General features: G+C 39.8%; 1 protein-coding gene across 1 annotated transcript; it reads left to right on the top strand.

Annotated features, from left to right (window-relative positions):
• The first annotated feature begins 940 nt into the window (after positions 1-940).
• On the top strand, positions 941-17,982 carry LOC140128970 (epithelial sodium channel subunit beta-like). The gene is made up of 10 exons (XM_072150643.1): positions 941-1,287; positions 1,927-2,048; positions 2,310-2,473; positions 3,114-3,218; positions 4,406-4,526; positions 4,618-4,690; positions 4,931-4,988; positions 8,294-8,352; positions 16,016-16,091; positions 17,549-17,982. The coding sequence occupies exons 1-10, from the start codon at positions 941-943 to the stop codon at positions 17,885-17,887; spliced, it is 1,464 nt and encodes a 487-aa protein (XP_072006744.1). The 3' UTR covers positions 17,888-17,982.
• The last annotated feature ends 578 nt before the right edge of the window (positions 17,983-18,560 follow it).

Genomic DNA, 18,560 nt, shown 5'->3' with positions numbered 1-18,560 from the left:
AATCGTCAAGATCACCAAAAAGAGCCAACATACCTGCTATATAGTTGCATGTGATCTGCTCTACTAACAGCTTCTTATTATAATGTCTGCTCCTGATCCTCATGGCCACCGGGATTGGACCTAGTTGAAGATGTGCTCAGCTTTCTTGGGTCACTTGAGGATTAACCTGTCTAGATTAATTAACCTGTCCTGCTTTACACCAGTCGATTAATTAACACAAGAGAAAGTTTTAACGAAAAGTTGCTTCTGTCGTCACATATCCATGAAAGTGATCCTGACAAATTAAACAAATACTAAAACATTTGGGCCTCATGCACAAAACAGGCAACAGGCCCTGTTGCAGCCCATTTCGGCCAGTGGACATTGGCGGGACACTGCACCGTGACCTAACCGCAATGAGCATGAGGGCTAAGACAGTATGTATAACTAGCAGTATACAAATGTCATCTAAGAGGGAATCTAACACAAAAAATAATTGCTTACACAAAAACTCTAAGCTTATAGATTCACAATCCCTGTGCTGGGCCTTCTAAAATCTCATCGACAGCAGCTTTCTCTAGTTTTAATTACCCGTCTTCTAATTAACAGTAGGAAATGCTCTCCCGGGAGGCCACTGCCATCAATTAACATAGGTTGGCTATATAACCATAGTGTTAGCTTACCTCCCTGTGCATTTTATCATTCTATTTACTGGATTGGTGTCTGGATAAAAGCACTAGGAGACTTCATCATTTGTTCATTCTCATACCCTACTGCATATTTGAGTTGACACCTCAACTCTAACTCAATCATGGGATGGCAGCAGAGGACTACTTTACGCTCAATATGCAGCCGTACTCTTCGTCATACTAGTGCTCATGGGGTGCCAAACATCATCCATTCACAGAACCGCTGGAGGAGCTGCTGTTGGGCGGCTTTTGTTCTTCTGGTATTGGGCTGTATGTTATGGCAGTGCAGTCAGTTGACAGCCACCTATCTGCAGTATCCCACACAAGAGAAGGTGACGCTGGTGAACAGTGCCCGGCTTCCATTTCCAGCCATTACTTTTTGCAATCTTAACCGTGCTCGCATGTCCCAGCTCAATGGATCAAGATACAAGGCTCTGTATGACCAGTTGTCATTGATGTCAGATCATGAATGGGAAAATCACCTCTTGAGTAATACCAAGGAGAGGAACTTTGCATTTGCCTTGTCTCAGCTAAGTACCCAGGAGCAGATGGCTTTAGGTCACCGACTAGAAGACATGCTGATTTCATGTGTCTTCCATGATATGTCCTGCAATGAAAGGTCAGCAAATACTATGCTCTTCCTTGGAACCATATACAACATAGAATATAGAACATTCTGCTATGCGTTATGCTTTCTTGTATTGTGCCAGTAATAACTTATTTGCTGATGAAGGATTGTATGTACTTGTTAGTCTGTCAATCACTGTCTGGAGGGTCAGTGGAGGTGGAGTTAGCTTTCTACTCATAGATACAGCCATACCATGTGCCTGATGTACTTTCTGAGTGTTGCTGGTAGCAAAGATTTTTAGTTGAAGCTACTAAAATGTAAGTTAAAAGTTAGCTTTGTATACATTGGGAACTACATTGGGAAGGTAGTTTACTATGTTGCCAGATACATTTTTAGTTATTGATTTATTATATCGCTATCTATAGAATGGTACACTTTTGGAGATTATAGGAAAATACAGCACATGAAAGAGTGGCATGTAATTTAAATATACACACAAGTTCTAGAAAGACTACATATTTTATTATACATTGATATATACTGAAACATGTCACAGTTCACTCTCTATCCTCTGCAAGATCCCTTTAAGGAATTGTGTCAGAAGAACAGATGCTTCCATGTTATATTGCCTTCTCACGTTTAGTGCATATGAAGAAGAGGTTAAATATCCCTATAATGTTCTTTTTACAGCTTCTTTACTCCTTTTTTGAATCATAAGCTGGGGAACTGTTATACCTTCAATGGACCAAGAAATCAGTCAGCAAAGAGGGAACCAGAGGTCCTAAATGCTACCAAGGCTGGCTTCAGTTATGGTGATGTCATAAGTTTTTTTCCCCTAAATCTTGTGTGTCATAGTAAATTTTTTGATGTTTTTTGATGATTGTCAGATAAGAGGATCATTTATTCTAGGATATTTTGGCTACAGTTGTATGCAGTAGAATTAGTGACCGTAGATCTATCCTGCAAATTATAACTATGATTAAATCTAATGGACCACAAAGAGATCTCTTTTTTAAGTATTTTATTGTATATACTCTGTAGATATATACTGACTGCTCATCTGCTATTGGCAGGTCTGACAATGGAGCTTTTTATTGAGCAAGAAGAGTATGTGAGTAGCCTGAGCACAGCTGCTGGATTGAGAGTGGTCCTACATGGGCAAGGGAAGATGCCATTTCCTGAGGATGAGGGAGTAAATGTTCCCCCAGGTCAAGAGTCTGACATTGGTGTGGTGAAGGTAACACATTGATGTATAATAACATACAGCATAGAGATTGGAATTCCCATACAATGTAACAAAATGCTACTCCCTGATTCTCATGATCCTTTGATTTAGATACTGTCAACATTTCCTATACTTTCCAATCCATGAAAAATATATAACAGAATATATATGATAAAATCGTTATGTCTTTTGTTGTACAAAAATAAATACTGCATGCTTTTATAATACTCATCTGTGGTGACATTCCTTTGTTTGGAGTTACAAACCATCATCAGGATTTCCTATACGACCAACTGGGTAAGATGTCACAGATAAATATACTTAGTCAAACGGCAATTACTTGCTGCGAAAATAAAAACCCTGATAAAATGTGCAAAAAAAGCTGTTACAAAGCACCCTAATACCAGGTGCTAATGCTGGGTCTGGTATGATATGGGAATCTGAGATATATCATTTATTGCATATGTTTACTATATACGGCATATAAATATATAGTATATACATATATATAATGGTGCTAAAGGTTTATATTTATCCGTGCAGATAACATTTATATAAAGATATATCATAATGAATCGGCATCAGCACAAGTAGTTCTGATAAATTATATTATTAACATATAATTATTAATGGTAATCTCTCTAATTGTAAGGTTCACGTGAAACGTTTACAGGAACCATACAGCAGTAGCTGCAGCAGCGGCCAGGACATCAGAAACTATTACGCTGATGTTTATGGTACAGACTACAGTAGAGAGGTAGGTATGATCTGGAGACCTTCTTATTGTTACTTATTGTTGTATAGAAGTCTTTATACTACTGTATTTTGTACTAGATCCTTAAGGATATCGATTATCAGCAATTTCCAGCATTACTTATAGTGCTTCATTTATTATCAGTGTATAATATATATATATATATATATATATATATATATATATATATATATATATATATATATTTAAAATATGTACATTTTCAGCCAAAATAACTTCTGTTCTAAATAAGTTCTGTCCTGGAACATCTACGTTTTTCAGAGTTTGTAGTCTTGGCTCTTTTGGGCTATAAGATGACGACATCCAACAAATGAGAATTTATTTGGTGCTCAGTGGGAGGACATTTTCATGGACAAAATATTGTGAATAAGAATATACTTTGTACTGATAATTGTCCAAATTGCAGTCTCTCAGCTTGGGATGTGATATGGTCATATGCTTACATTATTTGTTTCTCATTTTTTTACTTCTGTTTGCAGAGGTCATATTGTTCACCCTGTAATTGTCATTCATGGGCTAAACTGGAATTTGTCTTTTGCCAACAATAGCCAGCAGCCATGAAACTTCCAAGTAGTGCGAGCTAGAAGGGCCAGACTACTAATAATAAATATTAAACGAGCAAATAGTCGCAATTCCTTGAGCACAGCCAGGAACTGTGACTATTTTCACCCTTATGCCACCTTCATGAAAATTGCACATGGAGAGGCATGAAGGGGGCACCTGCGCACTAGCTACACCAGTGCCAGTAATTGGTGAAGGCTGTAGCACAACTCTGAGACTTGCAGGACCTAACGTAGAGCTGTTTCCCCCTCTAAGGCTGCAGAATTATCTGTTTTATGTAGGTTTAAACATAAAATAATAGTTCATTATTATAAATAGTTAATTAACATTATATTGCTATTAATGTGCATAGGTTAGGCTTTCCATCTACTGTAATTTTAAGAATGACCAGTCAACTTTTGACCCAGGGAAGTAAACGCTTCTAGATTTATATTCTTACCCAACCTGATGCCATGTAAGGGCAAAACCAGATCTCTTGGAACTGAAGCTACTGCCGATGCTGGAGAAGAAGGAAGCTATAAATCCAGCTAAAAGCATATTTGTATGTTTGAAGTCTAGTTGTGTATATAGTGTGTTGTGCAGTTGTGTACATTTACACTTGTCCTCAGGCGTGCAAGAAGAGCTGTGCTCAAGCCAAGATGATCAGGAACTGTGGCTGTAGAATGTGGGAGTTCCCGGCACCCCCTGGGTTGGATGTACCTCTGTGTAATATCAGTGAGCCTTCCGTGAGTAAGTATATATTTCCCACAAACTGCAGCCTTGCTAGGCTACATAACCCATGGGTAAGACCACCCAGTAACCTGATGCTTTCTCTAACCAGATAACTGTGTGGAGATGTATGAGTATAAACTATCCCACGACCAACTCAAATGTCACTGTCCTCTTCAGTGTGAGTAAGTATCATCTGCAACAAGACGGATTTTTCAGATTATTCACAGTATTCATATTGTTCTGCATGATACATAACATGGGTGGAAAGTATAATGTGAAAGGCAAGATGAGAGCATTTGTAGAACAAAGAATAGATTATTCCTAAAAAAAATCAATTCAAAAAAGTGGAGTCTTTTCTCCCGTGTAATAGAATTCTGAAATTATGACAATAACAATGACTGTCACTGTCCTTCTCTCAACAGTGAAGAGATTTTTGAACTTACACTCTCTTCATCCCAATGGCCCAGCAACACCTACCTGGTAAGTTTCCCCATGGACAGCAAACATGAAAGTAACAGTATCTAAGCCACAGAAAATTCACATTTAAAAGTAATTATTACAATCATTGATTTATAATGTAGATTCATAGGTGCAACTACTAGCTGTTATGGTTCCCTACACCTAAATGAAACTAGACATTTTGAGATCACTATGGATCCTAAAACATCATACAGTGGTTTGGACAACTAGAGGTTATAAGAACTTAATGAAAGGAGGGAAAAACAAAAGTGATACACAGTAGTTGTAAGCTCATCATGTCCTGACCTTGTCTCCTGCTGAAGTTGCCCATGGATTTTGCTATGGAGATCTATACTAGCTTGTTACTGTTTAACTTAGGTGTTTCCAGATATATACTGTTATATAGTGTATGTTACTGACAGGGAATGCCGAGAATGTAGTAAAGCAATATTAAATGATTCAGTAAAAATTCATTAAAGGCATAAACATAAAGGCATTTTACAGTAAGAGTGAATATATATGATCTGCTACACATTCTTTTAGGTGCAAAATGCTTTCACAAGTATTTAACCCCTTCATGGTGTGCAACGGATATATCCGCCGCAGAGCCATGAAGGGTGTATGAAGAGGGCTCAGGGGCTGAGCCCTCTTCATACAGAGATGGGCTTTGCTTTGTTAGACCCATCGCTAACAGATTGCGCCTGGTAACCCTTCTTTTCACTTAAAATGTGGCGCCGCAAGGTTGCCATGACAGTGGCTCATTGTAATGAATCATATGCAAAAACGCCATACACTGTAATACAGTAGTATTGTAGTATATGGTAGGAACGATCTGACCAAAAGTTTAAAAATTTAAAAAATTAATAAAATATAAAAAATTTAAATCACCCCCTTCCCCTAGAACTGATATAAAACATAATAAACAGTAAAAAACACATTAGGTATTGCCGCGTCCCAAAATTCCTGATCTATCAAAATATAAAAACGGTTATTGCCGACAGTGACCTCCAAGACGAGAAATGGCCCCCAAATGTCCGAAATGCACCTTTATACCTTTTTACATGACATAAAAAATGTAATTAAAAGTTATCAAAATGTCGCACAGACCTCAAAATGGTAGTAATGAAAACGTCATTCACAAAAATGACACCTCACACAGCTCCGTGTGCCAAAGTATGAAAAAGTTATTAGCGTCAGAAGATGGCAAAAAAAATTTCTTTTTTGTACACATTCGTTTATTTTTTTTTTCAATTTTTCACATTTGGAATCACGGAAAAGTAAAATTTGTTATGCACAAAATAAGCCCTCACACAGTTCTGTACATGGAAAAATAAAAAAGTTATGGATTTTTCAAGGTAGAGAGCGAGAAATGAGAAAAAAACCCTGCGTCCTTAAGGGGTTAAGAAGTTTCTGCACCACAATTGTGTTGCACACGACCGTTTTGTGGCACAGCTGCACTTTGTTTAACGTGACAGTGAATTTCTGCACTGAAGGGGACGCTCTGTGTTAATGGTTCACCAATAAAAAAGTGGTGTACAGGCGGTCCCCTACTTAAGACCACTCAACTTACATACGACCCCTAGTTACAAACGGACCTCTGGATGTTGGTAATTTGCTGTACTTTAGTCCTAGTCTACAATGCTCAGCTGTAACAGTTATCACAGGTGTCTGTAATGAAGCTTTAGTGTTACTCCTGGTTCTTATGACAATCCAATATTTTTAAAATCCAATTGTCACAGAGACCAAAAAAGTTCTGTCTGGGATTACAATGATAAAATATACAGTTCCGACTTACATACAAATTCAACTTAAGAAAAAAACCTACAGACCCTATCTTGTATGTAACCCGGGGACTGCCTGTACTCTGTTGGGATAGTGCAGGGAGCTCCAGATTCATGCAGAATGTGTGCCAGAAATCCTGAATCTGGCGCTTCATGCACTATACACAGGCAAACTGCAAAATTAAAAAAAAATTAAAATCACTCCCTTAACCGCATAAATCATATATAAACAAAATCATAAACATGTTAGGTATCAGTGTGTCCTAAAAGGCCTGACCCATCAAAATATGAATATAATTATCCAATGATGTGAACGCTAACACAAAAAATAGTCCAAATAACTAAATCAACACATTTTTTAATATTTAAAAATATGAATAAAAAGTGATGAAAAGGTAGTAAATTTGAGTAAATGTTAAACATACATAACAAAAAGATATAAATTTGATGTCTCCATGATGGTGCCAACTCAAACTATAAAAGGGAGGAGTCATTTGGATGGCGTATTGAAAGCTGTTAAAACGAAGCCTGTAAGAAAATGTTTTTTTTTCATTTTTTGACCAGTTCTATGGCATTTTAGGATTTTTTTCCCCTAGCTTTATAGTACGCAGGAGGAGGAGGGTCACAGCTGTTGCAGACATCCTCCCTATCTCTCTATCCTGACCATGTGCAGTATCACAGAATGTGAGATTACTGCCAAGTGACAGTCAGGGATATATTGATAAGGCGGGGGGCATAAGCTAGTTGCATAGGAGGGCAGCACAGGCATCACACAACTGTAGAGAAGACCAGCTTCACTCCCAGGGCTAATATAGAAACTACAAATTCTGAATTCCACTGGCTAGGGGCCCATTTAGGGTGCCCTTGGCAATTGCCCAGTTTGCTTCCCCCTAACGTGACCCTGGTTATAGACAACTATCATCGCTCCTCAAATTAGTTATAGGCCCAGATTGGCAGAAACCCATAGCTGAGTTGTAAGCTATAGACACAGATTGGCTGTGATCCACAACTTAGTTATAGGATATAGCCACAGATGAGGAGTGACCCATGGCTTATTTGTAAGTTATAGACACAGTTTGGTGGTGACCGGTGGACTCGTAGTACCGTATATACTCGAGTATAAACCGACCCGAGTATAAGCCGCGGCCCCTAATCTTACCACAAAAACCCAGTAAAACCTACATTTTTTTGCTCGAGTATAAGCCGAGTTTGGGTTTTCAGCACATTTTTTTGTGCTGAAATACTAGGCTTATACTCGAGTATATATGGTAAGTTATAGACAAAGATTGGCAGTTATCCATTTTCCAGTTATCTAGTTTCTGCCCTGACAATACCGTTGGTTAATATCGGACTCCAATCTTTCTATCACCATAGTGTGTGTAAGTGAGCACCACTTTTCATTCTTGAATTATAAAGGCATTTTATATGTTTATCTGGCAAAACACAATGGGGAGACTTATCAATCTGATTACAAGAGATTTTTGTCAAAAATTAAATGCCTTGCCCTACAAATATATAACTGAAGTCATAATATCTATCTATTAGAACTCCTTCTCAAAGCGTCTAGAAAGCAGAAGAGGCTATCAAGACATGCAAACCATCAGGTAAAGCTTAAAACCATTATTCTTCTAATACTCAGATCTATTTATGTAAATACATTCATTATTTTTCCCACTACCTATATAGATGGTGACATTTTAGTGAGACATATTCCAATAATGCTAGTAACACTTTGGGTGTTTGACGCCGTGACAATCTTCTCATCCCTAATTCATTATTCTCTTCTGTAAATGGAGGGGAATAACAGAATATTATCAGGAGGTATCACTTCCAGGGGTGGATTAAAGGGAACCTACCACCACGATTCTACCTATAAAGGTGGAAAGGGTGGTAGGTGGATGTATGGGATGTGAGGATAGCCCTTTTTAGAGCTAATCCTCACGTTCCCGCTATCTTTTAGAAAACGTTATTGCCCTAATATGTAAATTTTGTAAAGCAGCTACTGGGGCGTGGAGTAGCCGGACATGAGGCTACACGTCATGGCTACTCCACACCCCAGTAGCCTCTTTACTCTTCCTACCCTGAGATCTTCGCTGTGCAGCTCCTCGTAGCTGCGTGCCCTCATCCAAGAAGCCGGAATTCTGCGCATGTGCAGTAGCTTCGGTCTCTGAGCCATGGCCGCGCAGCTGTAGGCCTGTACATGCGCAGAACGCCGGCTTCCAGGTTCCCTTTAAGACTGCCATGGGTCCTGGGCTGTGTGAATATTATGGCACCTACAAGTCCAGAATTCATATCCTACATTTGGTACTAGCGTCAAGCTTCTTGGGGAATAGAGGTTGTGTCTTTTGTGTGTTCTTTCAATTTGCGGTTTCAGGACTTTTGGAGGACCTTTAAGTGTATTGAGGGCAGGAACAGATGTACGAGGATTCACAGGTATTTCTGAATAAAAAGTTGTTTTGGATGCCCATTATGCATAATTATCCACTACTGATGATTTCTAACATGTTTTGCTTTGTTACTGGATAGACCTATATCCTACAGAACAGAATCATTAAGTGAAATCTTCTCTAGGTATGAAACAGATTTACCCTGCTCTTCTTTACAGTTTGATGCTAAAAGGCAGTTTAGGTTGCGCGAGTGGGAGAACCTAAACTGGGTTAGCACCAGGAGCGTAACTTGAGGGGGTGCAGAGGATGCGGTCGCAACCGGGCCCAAGAGGCTTTGGGGGCCCATAAGGTGTCACTTTCCCATATGAGAAAACTATTACTATAATCCATACATTATAGTCGGGGGCCTGGCACAGACTTTGCACTGGGGCCCATCAGCGTCAAGTTATGCCACTGCTTAGCACCCAAACTTTTGTATTTGTCTAAGCCTAGAAAAGCATAGTTTAGCCTTGTGGTCCAACCTGCTGCATGTTATGCTGACAACTAGCAAAATTTAGTTGGCCCTTTAGAGAAATAATAAATTAGACACCTGTATTACTCCATCTTTTAATTTCCCATTTGTTCCTATAAAGTTTAAGAATAAAACATTACTAACCAAATATTAGAGGGACAAAATGTGTTTACTTCATACAAATAAATCAGTGGAAACAAATCCAGGCTCCTCCATAATGTCCTAAAATATATAGGTCTGTCCAGATTGTATTTATTGTTGACCTGTGTTCCTGTATAATATAAAACATGTACGGTAATAATAGTCACCATTTAAAGCAGTGCACTACAGTGAAGAATAAGCTACTGATAGATTTACAGACCGTCTCTCTATGGAGCATCTGACTAAATACAATTTATTAATACAGGCATCTGGCAAAGGCAGAATAACAAATGTTGTATTGCAAAATATAGTTATTTCAGTCAACAAACATGAATCATTTCTGTATATGAGTCATTTTGATGGCAGGAGAGCACTTTCCTTCTTACATGCTGGGCTGCACACTGTCAAATGGATGGACAGGAATTTATGGGGGAAAGAAAGATGGAGCAACTGGATAATCCCTAAATACCATTTTCATAAAATAATACTACGGAAAAAATAGTAAATTGAAAGATGCAGAAATATGCCTGTTCCTGTACAATAACTAAATACATTTTACCAAATTTAGTGGGGCTCATTTACTAAGGGTCCGAATCGTGCAGCATTTTCGTCGGGTTTCCCGAATATTTCTGATTTGCGCCGAATTGCCCCAGGATTTTGGCGCATGCGATCGGATTGTGGCGCATCGGCGCCGGCTTTCACACGACAGAAATCGGGGGGCATGGCCATTGGAAAGCCCGACGGATTCAGAAAAAACACGGAATTTTTTTTTAAAAAATTGTGTCGCAAGAATAGCACTCACATACACCGGGACAAAGAAGGTGAACTCCGGCGGACTTCAGCGCAGCAGCGACACCTGCTGGATATCGGGCGCACGACCTTAGTGAATCCCAGCAAGCTCCAAATCAACGTCGGACAACGCGCCGCGGGATCGCAAATGGACCGGGTAAGTAAATGAGCCCCAGTGTATTTTGCTGGTTATGCCAGAAGAATAAGTTTAGATATGTTGATATACCCATAGGATTCTACAAGTTAGATATGTACTACATGTTTCCTTATATGCTTCACTGGAGTTTTGGCAAGAAGGATCCACAGACAGGGTCAGCTCTAGGTTTCAGTAGGCCCCTGGGTGACAGAGCCTCAGTGGGCCCCTTTGCAGTGAACACACCTGTCAGGATTCAAAATTCAGCAACTAAAAGTCTCCTGTCCTAAATCATTCCCTAGTTTTTTAATACCAAACAAGTTATTTTATATAAAGACCCCCTCACCTCCTATGTATTCATTAGATAAAGCCCACCTTACCCCTATGGATTTCTTATGTACAGCCTTATGTGGGCAGCCCCAGCACTTGTACCGGTATGGGCAGTGCAATACCGAGGCAGCACATCTTCACCTTCTTCTCTGTACTAGAGCCTTTCTCAGGTTGAAACATTAAAAACAGCCCATTACTGTTTTTACAGAAGTTTATTATGCAATTAATTTGTATTGATTTTCCAGGGATAATGTCACATACAGATGTAATAAATTACATTAAGGCTACATTCACACTACAGTATGGGGGACGTATATACGGCCGACGTATATGCGGCCGATATACGTCCCCCATACACTTCTATGGGCTCACGGCCCTGTACGGGAGCGGTACGGTGCAGCTAACGTGCGGCACCGTACCGCTCCGTAGCCCGGGGAAAGATAGGACATGTCCTATCTTTCCACGTATTACGGCGCCGTGCGCCATTACTTTCTATGGAGAGGGGCGGGGGTGAGCTGCGCTCACCTCCTCCTCCTCTCCCCGCGCTGCCGTGTGCCCGCCGTACTACGGTGCGGCGGGCTCACGGCAGTGTGAATTTAGCCTAAGAAGTATGATTTCCATTTGTCTGATTACAGTCATTACAGGAAATATCAATAAGTCATGGAAACAGGAATAGTATAAAACAGATAACTAAAAGAACTGTAACTTGGCGACAGTTGAGGTTGTACAGTAACATGAAGGCATATATGTATTACATAATTATACATTAATGGTATTATACGTCGAGCTTAGCCATATATCCCAGTTGTTTAAAAAATTTGGGACCTTGTGTAGACAATGAGCGATGTTTTTTTCATACAAACAATTTTCATTTATTGAGCTAATAACTTCGGCGAGAGGAGGGGGGTAGGGTTTTTCCAATATTTAGCAATTTTGATTTTGGCTGCAATTAGTACATGACTGATTACTGTTAGGTGGGTGTGTGGGAAGTCTTCCATGTCTATGAAGAAGAGAGCTTGAAGAATTGATATCTTTACAGGAAAAAGACTTATTTTAGTTAATAAAGCATTGATAGCTTCCCAAAAAATTTTTATGTGATTGCAGATCCACCATATGTGTAGCATGTCGGCGTTCTCGCTCTGGCAGCGCCAGCATGTTTGGGTATTATCCGAATAAATTCGTGCCAGTCTGTGGGGCGTGTAGTACCAGCTGTATCTTATCTTAATGGAGTTTTGTAGGTGGTTAATACATCTGGATACTTTGGGGGGAATTCTGAACGCCTGGAGCCATTGTTCCTCACTTAGTGTCATGTCTAGTTTGTCAGACCATTTATTTAGATGGGAATTTATGGCCTTTGAGTGAGTCTCGACTAGGAGCTTATAAAAGGTAGATAACCCTTTTGATTTGGACTCTGGGTCTAGTAAAAACTTTGTTATGTCCGTGTTTACTGAGCTAGAACTGAATTTAGCTTTGTTGAGAGCTGTTTTAATTTGCTGGTATTGTAGCCAGTTTATTCCTGTTGTTTGGGTATCCAAAGATATTGATTCCATTGGTTTTAACTTTCCGGATGGTAAAATAAGATCTCCCAGGTTCCCTGAATCTTTCCTCCACCAATGTATAGGTCCCAAGTTATGTATACCTGCAGACAAACTATTAATTGGAACATCTTGTGGGACTATATTTAGGATTTGAGTTTTTGAGAGAGATATCCATACGTCAGCCATTGCTGATATAGCTGCTAAAGGGTGTTTAGGCTGGGAATTGAGGACCGTTAAGCTGTATAGGTATGCTTTAATGTCTTTTGTTGGGGCTTGATTGTTTTCTATGTTAATCCAATGTTTATTAGTATCTGGGGACCAAAAGAGTTTTAATTGGTCTAAAATGCTGGCCTTATAGTATTGTATTACAGATGGGCAGCCTAGTCCGCCTTTATTTATTGGTTGGATAAGTATATTTGCTTGTATACTGGGTTTTTTGTGTTTCCAGATATAGGACCAGAGGAGTTTGTGCAATGTTTGGAGTGTTTTCAGAGGGGTTGGGATGGGTAAATTACGGAATAGATATAAAATGGATGGTATTATACACATTTTAACTGTAGCTATCCTCCCAAACCAAGCTAATTCAAACTTGTCAAAGTTTTCTAAGTCTTTTTTAATCTTGCTTAGGAGGTGTTTGTAATTAATGTTAAGTGTTTCTTTGTGTGGAGATGTTAAAGGACACCTGTCATCAGGTCTGTGTCACTAGTCCTGTCACCTCTACCTGTTGGAGCAGCTCACAAGGATCCCATCCCAGCCTTTATCTAGTTATTTCATACATTATTCATTGTAAAATCATCTATTTTTTATCATGTAAATGAGGCTGGTCACATGGTCAGAGGCAGTGATGTCACCACTGTTACCCCTCCCCTCTCCTCCCCCTGCTCATGTCTGTGTGTAATGTATAGTAAAGCATGGCTGGTGTGTGTGCTGCTTCTGCTGACATGCTGCATCCTCCTATACACAGGTGAGAGACACAGACATCAGCTACACATGTACCTGACATGTTCTGCTATAACATGGCTGCCTGGAGCTGCTGTATCTCTCCTATACACACACACACACATGCACACACAGGCTGCAGGGGGCGTGGCCACCAGCACCAGGAAGCACATCATTATACAGCCTCACATCATTATACAGGCTGTCAGTCATGCACTGGGGGTGGGCTGTGCCTCCCACTCATGAATAAGGTGGACAGCTTGAATATGCTAATGCTTCATTGGACATTTCACAGGTCATTTGCATACAGCTTTAGGACCTCATTGCTTACGTTTACAGGCATGCAGAGGGACAATAAAGGGATAGAGGCAATGCTCTCTAATGGCAATTTATGAAAATATATTTAGTTTAGGGGGGTTATTTTGCATGACGGGTTCTCTTTAACTTAAAGGGAACCCGTCACCACTATTTTCACAAATACAGGTAGTGGCAGGTTCCTATAGAGCCCTAGTAACTATCTGACCTCCTGCTTTTAGCTAAAAATTGTTCCCCTCAGATCCCCATAAAATCAGAGTTATAATCTTGCCTGGTATCTATGCAGCTTTGGAGCGAGTCCACGGGGGGCGTGGCCTAATGTCAAGTGACCAGGGTGACATCATCAAAGGTCCTTGAGCTACTTAATATGAAAACTATACCCCATGTACATATCTGACCACATAAAACCATCACAGCAGCCTCCATGGACTTCTACTCCTCTCCATGCAGCCTGCTGTGATTTCATGTGATAAAATATGCTGTGATTTCATGACATATATGCTTAGTGTACAGTTCCCAATGCTACAAAAGCTATAGGACCTGCGATGATGTCACCCTGGTCACATGACATTATAGCAGCATACAGAGATAGGGATGGGGAGGAGCTTCTGGATTCAGCCCGAGGAGGCCACGCCCACCTGGACTCCATGTAACCATGCTTAGTTACCAGATAAAACTATAAAGTTGAATATATGGGAATCTCAGGGGCATAATTTTTAGCTACAAGCAGGGTGTCAGATAGTTACTAGAGCTCTATAGGAACCTGTTACTACCTGTATTTGTGAAAATAGTGGTGACGGGTTCCCTTTAATTCCCAGATAGGTGATATTTGAGGCTTCCCACTGGAATTTATATTTTGACTTGAGAAATTTAACTGTTAAAGGGGATATGCCCATGTTTAACACTTGGCATTTTTATGTATTTAATTTGTAATATCATACCTGACTATATTTTCCAATGATTTGCATTGCAGCTGGTAATGATTTGGAGGGATTCGAGAGAATTAGAATGGTGTCATCTGCAAATAGGCCTACTTTGTGGTCTGAGATTCCTATGTTGATACCTGTGATTTGTGGGTCGCTTCTAACTAATTCTGCCAAGGGTTCAATAGTCATTATAAATATTAATGGGGACAAGGGGCACCCCTGTCTTGTACCATTTGTTATTGTTATTTTTTCTGATAAGAATCCTTCACTTGTGCAGATGGTTTGGAATAGAGAAGCATTATGCTATCTAGAATATTGCCTTTTAGGCCAAATTTCTTTAACGTTGCTAACATAAATTTCCAATGGACCCGATCGAACGCCTACTCCGCATCCAAAGAAAGGAGCAGAGAAGGCGTTCGTCGGGTCTCCGCTATTTGAATTATATCTAGGATCCTTCTAGTGCTGTCTAGTGTTTGTCTTCCTTTAATAAAACCGGTTTGGTCGTTATTGATGACCAATGATAAAATGGAGGATAATCTAGTGGCTATAATTTTTGCATAGATTTTTAAATCTGTGTTTAATAAAGAGATGGGCCTAAAATTCATTGGCCTGTCTGGGCTTTTACCGGGCTTTGGTAGGGTAATGATTAATGATTGTAACATTTCATCTGGGATTTCTTTCTCTTCTATTATGGAGTTTAGGGTTTTCAGAAGGAAGGGTTTCAAGATGCTGTGAAAGGATTTGTAGTATTCGTTTGTGAGGCCGTCTGGACCTGGTGCTTTATTGTTTTTTGTTGTTTTTTTGGTTGATAATGTAGGGGATTTTTTGTTTGGAGCTTCTATTTTTGATTCTATTTATTATGCAATTGTATCTTGTGCTCTTCTTTTTGTGTTTCCCCTACATCCATTGATGGTATGCCAGTATCTAATCCATAATCTATCTTATAAAACACTTGAGCATATAATTGTTTTTGAAGTTGATTTTTTTATTAGATTATAATCTAATAATTATTTGATCCGTTTCTTTAGTTTCCAAAAATGTCTATGGAAGGCAGGACCATGTATGAGTTTAACAACTTTTTTTGCAATATTAATTGAAATTCAGGGCTCTAGTTACTGTGAAAGGGATATTGTTGTTCAATACACATATATCTTACCTATTGATATTGAAGAAAAACATTTATGTTGCTATAAAAAGTGGTGGAAAACAACATGATGACATTAATGGGATTTGCTAATGTTTTTTCCTTCTTTGTTAGAGACAATGTAGTGAAGGTCGTGGTGTATTATCAACAGCTAAATTATGAACTCATAGAAGAGGTCCCTTCAATGCAGGTAAAACTCAAAATTTTCATGAATGGATGGACTCACATCTGCTGGTACACTCATGCTGGTACAACCATGGAAAAAATGCAATAAAAGAATTTATAAATTGATTCTGTTGAAATGAAAAATGATTATCGATCCGGTCTTGCTGACCATACACTCGTGTATAAGCCATGTTTTTCAGTGCAAAAAAATGTACTGAAAAAAAACCCACCCACACCTCGGCATACACACAAGTGTATAAAAAAAAATAAACTTACATACTCACCTTCCGATGCTCCCTGATGCTCCCCGTGGCTCCTCTTCTATTCCATCGTAGTAGAGCATCATTGCACTCTTTCTGCATAGCATACTATGAAGCACTGCCAACGTCATAGTGTTTGCCAGCAGGCAGAGACGTGTCTCGTGAACACCATTACCAGTGAAGAGAAGAAGGAAGAGAAGCCACGGAGAGTGTCAGAAGGTATCAGAAGGTAAGCTTATTGCTTTACACACCAAGAGGCTGCAGGGTATTTCATTAGGGGGGCAGCAGGGCATTGTATTATTGGGGGGCTGCAGGACAATTTATTAATAGGGGGATTGCAGTGCATTTCATTATTTGGTGGGCTGCAAGCCATTTTTTGGGGAGCTGCAGGTCATTTCATTACTAGGGGTCTGCATTGCATTTCATTACTAGGGGGGTTGCAGGACATTTCAATACTAGGGGGCTGCAGGGAATTTTACTATTTTGGCGGCTGCAAGGCATTTTATTTTTTGGGGAGCTGCAGGGCATTTCATTACTCGGGGGGCTGCAGGGCATTTCATTACTAGAGGGCTGCAATTTTATTATTCAGGCGGCTGCTGCAGGGTATTTCATTACAGGGGAGTGCATGAAGAATCTCATCACTTGGGGAGGGCAGTATGGAGCATTTCATTACTGGAGGAGGGCTGCATGGAGCACTTCATTGCCAGGTGTGGCTGTTAGGCATTATATTATTCAGGGAGGGCATGACCAATGCATTTTCCCTCCTAGGCTAATACTTGAGTCAATAAGTTTTCCCAGTTATTTGTGGTAAAATTAGGGACCTCAGCTTATACTCAGGTCGGCTTATACTCGAGTAAATACGATGATAATAATATGTATCAATGGTCCCTATTCTTAGCCAATGACAGAGGTCAGTTCAAAGAAGGCTCAAGCATGTTGGACTTCAAGTTCAGATCTGACAACAGCTTATTCCCCTCAACCTATTCAAAACACTTGCACTCTCAACAAGCAATGTATAGTTACACTCTTGTCACACTCCTATACTAATTGACAGTTTCACAAAAACAATGTATGTGACATTATTGTTATTACCAGTATTGCTGGGGAAGAGTATGTCCTCGTAGCCAATAGGAATTGACAGATTCTCTTTTAATTATTTCCAAAATAAAGAGCTGTGATTTTAAAAATGTAAAATGTATAATTTACTCCTTCTATTTTGCAGCTTGTTGACCTGTTTTCAAGTATTGGAGGACTGGTGGGCCTTTGGATTGGGGTCTCAGTATGTACAGTGGCAGAGTTTTTAGAACTGATACTAAATATTCTGACATTTGTCATTGTATGTATCCCAAAACGAGAAGAAGAGTCTCCGGAGAACCCATACACAATGTCAAACCCTCACCCTGAACCTTTCTCACCAGGGCTTTCTACTGATCAGCGTTTTCTATGGGATTCTGTTGACGACATCTCCAGTTTACTCAGTAATAATGTTGAGATTGATCAAACCCTGCACAACCCCTACCGGAGCTGTGAAACAGTCTGTGATTCCATCTACAATGTGTAGGATACACTAGAAGTAAAGAAAGGGACACACAAGATATGCTATGAACTAAAAAATGAAAGGAAGACAGTAGATGCACATTTTCCCATATATCTTAAATATCATTAAAAAAAATCAAAATAAAAGAATTATCCTAAAATATATGTCACCATTGTGAAGTATAATTTATCTTGGTTTAAAGAGGACCTTTCACTGCCTCACAAATGTGGCCATGAACAGACCATGCTTTAGAGGCTTCTAGAATAAGGGGCAGTTTGCATTTTCTTTCTGGCCCCCACAGCTGCTAACATATCAGTTCTGATTTCTGACCATCTCTAATGTCAGAAAGAAGGTTCTTTAACACAGGAGGGGGCATGTGTTATGCTAATCTTCTCTAATATTGTCCAATCAGTAGCAGACATAGTCAGAGAAGCTGCTGTGTACGTGCACAGTGTGATCTCCCTGTGCTCACCTATCTAACTGCCTGCTGCACGCTCACAGCGCTCACTGTTTGCGTCCCTGCTGCATGCTCACTGTTTGTCCAGCACTTCAGGCAGGACCAGGGGCGTAACTTGAGGGGGTGCAGAGAGTGCGGTCGCAACCGGGCCCAAGTGGCTTAGGGGGCCAATAAAGTGTCACTTTCCCATATGAGAAGACTAGTACTATAAACAATACATCAAAGTCAGGGGCCTGGCAC

The sequence above is a fragment of the Engystomops pustulosus genome, chromosome 4 (genome assembly GCF_040894005.1).
Source record: "Engystomops pustulosus chromosome 4, aEngPut4.maternal, whole genome shotgun sequence".
Lineage (NCBI taxonomy): Eukaryota > Metazoa > Chordata > Amphibia > Anura > Leptodactylidae > Engystomops > Engystomops pustulosus.
This window is presented reverse-complemented; position numbering and strand designations above follow the sequence as displayed.

Excerpts from the sequence above, each read along its gene's own strand:
- LOC140128970 (XM_072150643.1), top strand. The coding sequence starts at position 941 with ATGTTATGGCAGTGCAGTCAGTTGACAGCCACCTATCTGCAGTATCCC. Across the intron at positions 3,219-4,405 it reads GTACAGACTACAGTAGAGAG|GCGTGCAAGAAGAGCTGTGC; the intron begins GTAGGTATGATC and ends ACTTGTCCTCAG. Across the intron at positions 4,989-8,293 it reads GGCCCAGCAACACCTACCTG|AACTCCTTCTCAAAGCGTCT; the intron begins GTAAGTTTCCCC and ends TCTATCTATTAG.